The sequence below is a fragment of the Vigna unguiculata genome, chromosome 4 (assembly GCF_004118075.2).
Source record: "Vigna unguiculata cultivar IT97K-499-35 chromosome 4, ASM411807v1, whole genome shotgun sequence".
NCBI classification, from domain to species: Eukaryota; Viridiplantae; Streptophyta; class Magnoliopsida; order Fabales; family Fabaceae; genus Vigna; species Vigna unguiculata.
The window spans coordinates 1,033,591-1,043,745 of record NC_040282.1 but is presented as its reverse complement, the minus strand read 5'-3'; the positions used below and the strand labels follow the sequence as shown (position 1 = coordinate 1,043,745).

General features: G+C 28.7%; 1 protein-coding gene across 1 annotated transcript; it reads right to left on the bottom strand.

Annotated features, from left to right (window-relative positions):
* Positions 1-5,024: 5,024 nt before the first annotated feature.
* On the bottom strand, positions 5,025-7,109 carry LOC114180241 (zinc finger CCCH domain-containing protein 48-like). Its single transcript, XM_028066528.1, has 7 exons — positions 6,714-7,109; positions 6,420-6,605; positions 6,218-6,319; positions 5,774-5,935; positions 5,467-5,646; positions 5,267-5,364; positions 5,025-5,172 (listed from the first exon to the last, which is right to left on the bottom strand). Exons 1-7 carry the CDS (start codon positions 7,107-7,109, stop codon positions 5,025-5,027), a joined length of 1,272 nt encoding a protein of 423 aa, XP_027922329.1.
* Positions 7,110-10,155: the final 3,046 nt, after the last annotated feature.

Sequence of the window (10,155 nt, the reverse complement as noted above, 5' to 3'; positions counted from 1 at the left end):
CATATGAATCACTGGTCTGCATCAATTTAGTTTTAATTTTACCTAATTATTTTTAGGTGGATTCAAACAAATCCAAAGAGAACATGTACATTTAGATTTTTTATTAAGTTTCTCTTTTGGAATTTCTTTTGTGTAGTCTTCTAGTGTGTTTTTAAAAATCTCTTTAGTATATTTTGAAACATGAAAATCTTTATTATCTGATATATTTTGTACACACAACAGATAAAAATAACATAAAACAAAAAAATCTCAAATGGAGAATCCAAATATCAAACAGGGTTTAACGATGATATTTTAGTTACCAAATTTTAACAATTTTTTCTTACGAATTGTTTTACGTGTGAGTTTTTCCACAATTATAAGCATTGAAAGTCTCGCATACGATGTAAGCACCATAAGCATGCCCTATGGACCTTCCACTATTGTTAATGGTTACTGCATTTTGCCTGTGGCCATGTGGTGTTCTGTTTCGCCGGCTACGTGGTGGTAAGGGATCACCATCATCGCTGTCTTCACTATCAGACTGCAAAAACAAGCCATGTTCCTTCTGAATGCTACAACAATGAGGACTCATGGACGCCGAGGAATATTCATATATTCATACCGTGCATGGGACAAGAAATTAATGGGTGATCCGTTAGCGGCTCAATATCGGGTAAAACAAAATGTCTAAAAAAGTTCACTAGAATAGACTCTAACTTGACTCTGTATATTAGAAGTGAACTTTAAGCCTACTCAACCCCACAAAACCGACTTATAAAGTGAGGATTACACCCACTTATATATTATAAATTGGTCTTATCTCTAATCGACGTGGGACTTCCAACAATATTTGTAGGCAGAGGCTTTCCCAACCTGAACATATTATGCTGTCATGGAGTAAGAATGTTACCATGCTGACATTGCCGTCTCTGGAAACAAGTTTTGTTAACACGAGGTTGCACGTTGACCCTTCAACTGTGTATGAAAGTTCTCCCTTTTGGGAGAATGATCCATCCTCCCACCTGTGAATCCTAGATGTGGTAGTGTTGATGGTAGCATTTTTTCCCAGTTGAAGATACGATGGAAATTGAAGACTCCCTCTCTGACGGTGAAAACCAGCACTATTGTTGTTTCCCATCTTTGCACAAAATTTTTGGAAGGGATCACTTGAAGAAGGTTTGAATGTAGAGAATGTGCAGCTACTCAAAAGAATACATTGTGTTTTGCGTTCTGTGATGAACATGGTTGGGATGTTCACATGGCAGTGTTAGGATTTTAAGGAGGGGTGAAGACACAACACCAATGAGACCTGAGTCCGGGTTTATGGGCCTTGATCCTTATATGGTGCTTTACTTTCTCATTTCTGGTCAATGTGGGACTTAGACTCACATTTGGATTCTTAGGGGAGTCCCTTCAACCACGAGTACCCCTTCTCGTACCGCCGTTCATCTGAAAAAAAGCATTGGCGCTCGTGTAAACGAGGTGCTCTACCTAACTGAGCTACAGCCCTTGTGTTTTTGATACATATTTTATCATAGTATGAAGATAATTGCTTGTCAAGATGAATATTACATGATCGAATATTACATGATCGAATCCCTTGAACGGGGGTTGGTATTGCTTATCAGTAATTTTACATTTATAATCAATAATCTGATAGATGGGTACTCTTCTTTTTTTTTTTTTTTTTTGAGGAGGAGTCCTAAATTACCTACTTAACTCAGTGGTTAGAGTATTGCTTTCATACGGCGGGAGTCATTGGTTCAAATCCAATACCTGGAACCCTTTGCTAGGAAGACTTTCGATACAGGGACCTTACTGCACTCGTCTGAACCGATTTTAACCATCGGCTCTGATACCACTTGTTAGGATTTTAAGGAGGGGTATTACTGGGGAGACACAACACCAATGAGACCTGAGCCCAACCACATAAGGCATTGACACTACTCTCAACCCAAAACCTTAAGGCAATGGGTTTATGGGTCTTGATCCTTATATGGTGCTCTACTTTCTCATTTCTGATCAATGTGGGACTTAGACTCACACTTGGATTCCTAACCGGCAGAACTATAAATAAACTTATTATAGAATCATGTTTTCACTTTCTTCAGTTTGTTATTATAATTCAGTAGCATCTAATTCTCTGTCATGTTTTTCCAAACCACTTTTCTCTTTCTAGTGTCTATGCTTTGATTCTTCCACTTGCTTAATTCGTTATTCTTATACTTTTCAATTATGTTATGCAGTGTTTTGGTTCCTTTCTTTAACAGTAGAGTTTTAAAACCAGTTTAGGGGTGGTTTCTTAATTAGCATAACTCATTTTTAGTTTTGAAATCACTTTTTCTTCTAAAATTTAAGCTAAAAGTAAACTCTTTTTCTGAAGATTAGGTTAGTTATAGTATTTTTTTAGAATTTGGAATTAAATTTATAATGTTTTTTAAATTAATAAAATATTCTTTGCAACCAAATGTATTCTTATTTGAAAATTATATTATAACATGAGGAGTTGTAATTTTAGAACTACTTTAAATTTTTACTATAGTCTATATTTTATTATTATTAACTACAGTTATCACATGAATGTATTTATAAAAGTTCTGTCAAAATAATTTTTTACTTTGAATATTAATGGCTTCAGTTATAACATATGCAAGTACTAAAGACTGAACCATGTCACAAGTTTTAAGTTGAAATGTTAATTTAAGACATGTTTAAATTATATTAGAAATCGTGAAATATGAAGAGTGACATCTAAGCTAAACATCAAAAGCAGGAATTCAATTTAGAGTTTGCAGTTATGGATTACATCTGAGGGTTACTAATACCCTTATTACTAATCTTTCTCCTTTCTTTCTTGTAATTTTTTTAAGGTCCGAATTGAGGGATATATTGCCTTTTTAGTTGATAATGAACTTTTTTTTTTTTATGTGATGGATTATTTTGTAATTTGCACTTTGAAATTTGTATTAGAGGTCTAACTTTGAGGATACATACTAATATGAGCTTATTTTTGTAAGTTGTTATATATATATATATATATATATATATATATATATATATATATATATATATATATATATTAAACACTTCAAATATTTTGTAGTGATTGTTAATAAAATTGGCGATATATTCAAATATATTTATGTTAAATATGAATTAGTATATAACTTTATAAATATCGTGCATCAATATTTGAATTTTTCATCATTAATATATTCAAATATATTTATGTTAGATATGAATTAGCATATAATTTTATAGATATCATCCACCAATATTTCAATGTTTCACCATTAATATATTTTTACAGAATAAGTAAAATCTAATTAATGATTAATTTTATACTAAGTTAAAACTTAGAAACTACCGCAACGTTTTGATCTTAAATTCAACCTACTAATCATTCATAACATCATGATTATTAATTATGCCAATTTAAAATTTACAAATCTCTTTGGTAATATGATTTTCTTTTTCTTTCTTTACTTACATGTGTTTCTAATATTATATCTTTTACTTTTTAATCTTTATTTTTCACATTACTCTTGTAATTGTCGTCAAATTTCATGTTTTAGTTTGTATCACAAAGGCAAAGACAAGTTCGAAACAATGATATGAAATTGTTAATAAACTATATTCGTACTTTTTTATGAAAGGCAAATTTGCTTCCATCAAGGTTACAGAAGTTCATTGCATATTTACTTTACAATTTACAAGTATATCTAAATCCAATCATGATTGCATGAAAATTTGTGGAGGTGTAGGCACACACATAATTAAGAGAGAGCAGAGGTCATTATTCAAAGTGAAGCGCCCTAGGTCAACGATCAGGGTGATGCCAATGTATTTTTGCACAATTTGAATGCTGCCCTTGAATGCACTTCATGTTAGTAGTGAGTACAATATGCTCCATTCTTGACACTGACTCTCTCCAAATTGTGATTTCAACACCGAAAAACACCTGCTTACAAGAAAGACACAAAACCCAAGTGTATGATCCGAAATAGAGATAAAACATAATGAAATCATTCAAATAATGCAATAATGCATGAAAATGGCCTAAACTAAGGTATGAATGCAAAGAATATTCAACTAAAATAGACTAATAATGTAAACAGAATGATGAATGCTTTTAAATGAAAATTTATCATCTCATCTCAGGTCCAATTCATACAATGATATCTCAAGAAGCACAAATTTCACAATGTTTTTAGAATAATGAATAACTTGTTGGGTCCCTAAGTGCAATTGATTAATTGAGGCAAGACACAAGACACTAAGATAGATAGTCTTTGAAGCTTTACTTTCTCTTTATAAAATATTTTCTCTCAGGTTTCTGACCTAGAAGGCACTTACCTGCCAACTAAGCATGGATCTTCCACTCAAATGTTATGCACTTGCCACACTTGGCCTCAAAGGAGTGCCTCCTTCCCTAGTAACATATAGTCTCAAAAGGGTGTCAATTTACTACAATCTTTTTTTTTTCAATTGACAGACAATTCTCCAGTAACCAAATGCTTGGCACTTGCCATACTTGGTCTCAAAGGAGTGTCTTTTCCCCCAGTAACATATAGTCTCAAAGGGTGCCAATTTTTTTATTTTATTTTTTGTGTGTGTAATTGACAGACAATTCTCCAGTAACCAAATGCAGTGAGTGTGAAGTGAGTGTCACCATGGAAACCGTACAAAAAAATATTTCATATCTCATTTAAGTATATTATTGCAAAAACTATCTTCCTTAAGTGTCATGGTGTCAAGACTCACAATGTTGTGTGTGAAGTTTCCCAACAAGTACTCATGATCATGAAACATATATGAACAATGTACTTAGAAAATCAGTGAACAGACTTGAAACTAAGAGTTAAGATGATGAAGTTCCATTTAAACATGTCTTTTGATGAATAAACAAGATGTAATGTATATGCTACATAGATGCATTAATGATGTAAAATGACAGAAAAGATGACATGCATAAGAATGAAGAACACAATGGATTTTGCTAACAAAAGATAAATTCATGTCTAAAGAATATAGAAAACATCTTAATTAGATGCCACCTTAGGTAACTCATTCCATTTCCACACCCTAAGCAAACCAGTCCCATCTCCAGTGAGAAAGAGTCCTCCATCAGCGACTAACCCAAATGATGTAATGTCTTTCTTAGCAAATAAACGGCCCCTCTCTGAAAATCTATACAGGAAAAGGACATGGTTAAAATATGCAACAATATCCAACACGGTAATATGTAGTAGTATAAGAGGAAATATAATTCAAGTTTACTTACGATGGCAATTCGTACATGCAAACTAAATTTCCTGTACAAGAGGAAAACAATATTGGCTTGCCATTTGCATCATGCATCCCAAAAAGTGATATAATACCCTGTATAATAGCATAATGAATTTTGTGAATTGACCAACTTCTTTAATACTATTGTTAGCTTGTTTTCTACGAAAAGTACAACTAAATGATTAGGTATCTTACGCTTTGTTCGTTGTGTGTATATACCACAGCCAAAGTTCCCACTTCTGTCATTGCCCAAATTTTAATTGTGCCATCAGATGAACTTGAAAACAAATATTTTTCCCAACAGAGAAGGGATGTGACTACACCAGTATGCTCATTAAGTGTCATTGTACATTGTAATGTATCTATGTTCCAGACCTGAAGAAAACATGATAACAAGATTTGGATAGTGAGTGATAACTGATTTAGTCACTTTGTAATTCAAGGAAATTTGACACAATACAAGAAAAAAAAATATTTCGACATCAACTCACGATAGACATACCTTTATGCTTTGGTCCATGGATCCCGAATACAACATATTCCATCCAACATTTAGGGAAACAATTAGGCAAACCACAGATTCAGTGTGGCCAATCAGTGAGCCAGCCAATTCAAAAGGAGACTTAGTTTCAGAGCTTTCTCTCCATGCAGTAATGACACCATCCTAAAAATTTTAAAAATTACATAATACATAAATCAATGGACGCTAGAAACAAATGTTTAGAAAACAAGAATTCTTAACCCAATCAAGGAAAAAAAAAAGTTCTAGCATAAGTAATTACGATGAAATAATTGATAAGGTAAAAGGTACTAGATGTTTAGACAATTCAAAAAATCTTAATGCAATGAAGCATAAAACTCAATCAATTAATTGACTCCATAAAAAGAAAGAAAGAAAAAGTAAAGTTTAACATAGATAACATTTAACTTCTATATGGATTATTACCTCTGCCCCAACAAACAGGATGTCGTTTCCAACAGCCATGTGAAGGATCCGTCCTTTGGGTCCATCAAGAGTGTACTCTAAATTGGTCTTGGTATTAAAAGCCTTTATCACAAACACATCCACAAAATCAATTTGCTTATACTACTCCTATAAGTAGAACATTATTATAAATTAAAATAAAACAAGACAAAAAAGTGTTTACCTTGATAGCATTCTTCAAACCAACAAAAATCCATGGCCCCTCACTTATCAAAGAGTTAACCTCTGTGCCAAAATTTATGACTTTAAGGGATTGACCTGTATGGCAATCCCATATCCGAACAGTGCCATCAGTGCTTCCAGAATAAAGTTTGTTGGTTCCAGTTAGAAGTGTAATTCCAGTTATAGCCTAATGTCAAAAAATGTAATCATATCAATTTCAATTGAATTATTATTCTAAATATCCATTATCCAAAATATATTTTGTATTACTAATTATGGATTTTGAAGTGCATACCTTTTTATGTTGGTGAAGCTCTGCTATTGTGGAAAATTCATCACTTTGAAACCATGAATGCAAATTGATGCATTGTTCACCATACAAACACCTGTTGTTGGTCCAATACTTACATATAGTACGAGATGATTTCTTGGACACTACAACATTTGTCCCGTCTCTATCTTCACTCTTTTGAACCAAAGTTTTCTTGGACTTGGAGATAATCTTATAAGATGAATGATGCTTTTTCCCACAAATTTTGCTTTTGGCATTGATACCGAGATAGGAAGTATGTGTAGACGGTGTTTCTGCGTGCATAAATTTGCACGGATTTCTATTACATCTCCCAGCTCGCCAGTATATACAAGTTTTTCCGTAAATTTCTTTATTCATCTTCACCGACTTTGTATCCATAATACTCTACAAAAATAAACATTACAATTACATCCCATATGCAATAGTTATTCAACCAAAAAATAAATTATTATAATATTTGTAAATTATATATATATATATTATAAATATTCAATATATATATATATTATAAATATTCAATATATATATATTATAAATATTCAATATATAAAATAATTATATAAAGATATAGAGAATAACTACACACATAAAGAAAATTTTTATAAAAATAAAGAAATTTAATCTTATAAATAAGATATTTTGAAATTTATATTCTTAAATGAATATATATTACAAATATTTGATATATAAAAGAATTATATAAAAATATAGAGAGTGAATTATAATATATATATATATATATATATATATATTATAAATATTCAATATATAAAATAATTATATAAAAATATAGAGAATGAACTACACACTTAAGAAAATTTTTATAAAAATAAAGAAATTTAATCTTATAAATAAGATATAAAGAAATTTATTTTTATAAATAAGATATTCTTAAATGCAATGAAAAATCATCACTTAAATACAAACTCAAAATAAGATTCAAAGGATAAAAAAAGGCCTTTCTCACACGTGATATAAAATCTAAATGTAATTTCATATATATAAAAAAGTGAATTACAAATAGAAACCTATGATATTCATAGTCTAATTTGGCCGAATTTTACATTATAGTTAATGAAGGAAAAAATCGAAAAATCATGTTTTTCATATATTGTATCACTTATATTATTTAACCCGAAATCGAAGTGATTTAGTTTTAGAATGAATGCACATCTGAATTTTAGAACTCACTTATTTCCTTTTAAACAGTTCCGATTATATCTGAATATAATTTTGATTATCACCACTCTTAATACCTCTTTATATATATATATATATATATATATATATATATATATATATATATATATATATATATATATATATAAAAGCGAATCTAATATTATATAATTAAAAAAATCTAACTGAATTTTATGTTATTTTACTCATCTAAGAAATAAATAATTTTAAAATTTTAAAAGAAATGAAATTTGATAGAATAAATAATTTTCAAAAATTTAACATTTCAATCCCATCCCACTTCATTCTCTAACATTCACACATTTTGTAACAAACCTTGATTTTTTCGCAAACAAGTCTAAACCTGAATAATAAAAACTCTATGTCTAAACATTGTTATTATTAAGTTCGCATTAATGAATTATATGATGATGTTAAGAATGACCAATGACCACATCTATGTTTAGAATGTGATATCAATTAGCTATTTATCATAATCAGGTTTCTCAAACTATCTTTTGGATCACTATGTGCAAAATTCTTGGACTATGCAATTGAAAAAAGAATAAAACAAAGAGATGAGGGAAAAGAATAATATTGAATGATGAATCCAAAAATAATTAATACTTCATTACACTCAACCCACATGAATAAATGAATTAGTTACTCCTAAACATACCTGAATACTAGAATGATGATGAAATCAAATGCCTTCGGCCTTCACAATGAGCTTCTATCGTCAAATGTATTTAGAAGAAATTTCTTCTTCAAGTGTGTTTTAACATCTACCAAACCTTCAATATATAGACTTTCATAGTTGGATCGGACCTAAAATATACAAAAAGTATATAAAAAGATATTATAAATTTCATTAAAAATATATATTTTGATTTAAAACTACTAAAATTATTTTGACAAAAAGTTGTTGTATATATATTATACACTCCAAATATCTTGTATTTTTTACTTAATCTTTTTTCTTAGATAAAAAAAGTTGTGATTATTAGTAAAGTTGACAATATATTCAAATATATTTATGTTAAATATGAATTAGTATATAATTTTATAGATATCATGCACCAATATTTCAATGTTTCATCATTAATATATTCAAATATATTTATGTTAGATATGAATTAGTATATAACTTTATAGATATCATGAACCAATATTTCAATGTTTCATCATTAATATATTTTGAAAGAATAAGTAAAATCTAAAATTTGGACTTGATTTCATATTTGAATAAATTATAATAGATAATCATTTATATATATATATATATATATATATATATATATCTTGTAATCTATGGAGATTTCATCCATATAAAAATAAACAAAAAAATGCATTATATATATAATTTTGAAAAGATAAACTTTTTAGGAAAAAAAATATACAAAAAAGTATATAAAAAGATATTTTTAAATTTCATTAAAAATATATATTGTGATTTAAAACTACTAAAATTATTTTGACAAAAAGTTGTTGTATATATATTAAACACTTCAAATATCTTGTATTATTTACTTAATTCTTTTTTGTTAATAAAAAAAGTAGTGATTGTTAATAAAATTGGCGATATATTCAAATATATTTATGATAAATATGAATTAGTATATAACTTTATAGATATCGTGCATCAATATTTGAATTTTTCATTATTAATATATTCAAATATATTTATGTTAGATATGAATTAGCATATAATTTTATAGATATTATCCACCAATATTTCAATGTTTCACCATTAATATATTTTTACAGAATAAGTAAAATCTAATTAATGATTAATTTTATACTAAGTTAAAACTTAGAAACTACGGCAACGTTTTGATCTTAAATTCAACCTACTAATCATTCATAACACCATAATTATTAATTATGCCAATTTAAAATTTACAAATCTCTTTGATAATATGATTTTCTTTTTCTTTCTTTACTTAAATTGTTGTTGATGTGTTACTGTTCTTATCACAATAGTATTATATATATATATATATATATATATATATATATATATATATATATATATATAATTCTCCTTATCATTTCCTCCATCATATAATATATTATGACATGGATCATTTGGCATCAATTCTATTTTAAATTTACCTTATTTACTTTATTCAAACAAATCCAAAGAAAATATTCTCCATACGAAATGTGTTGGATTATATATATTTTTTTATATATGGGTTATGGTTATAGTCTTTAGGAGATTGTGGTTCCATATGGTTATATG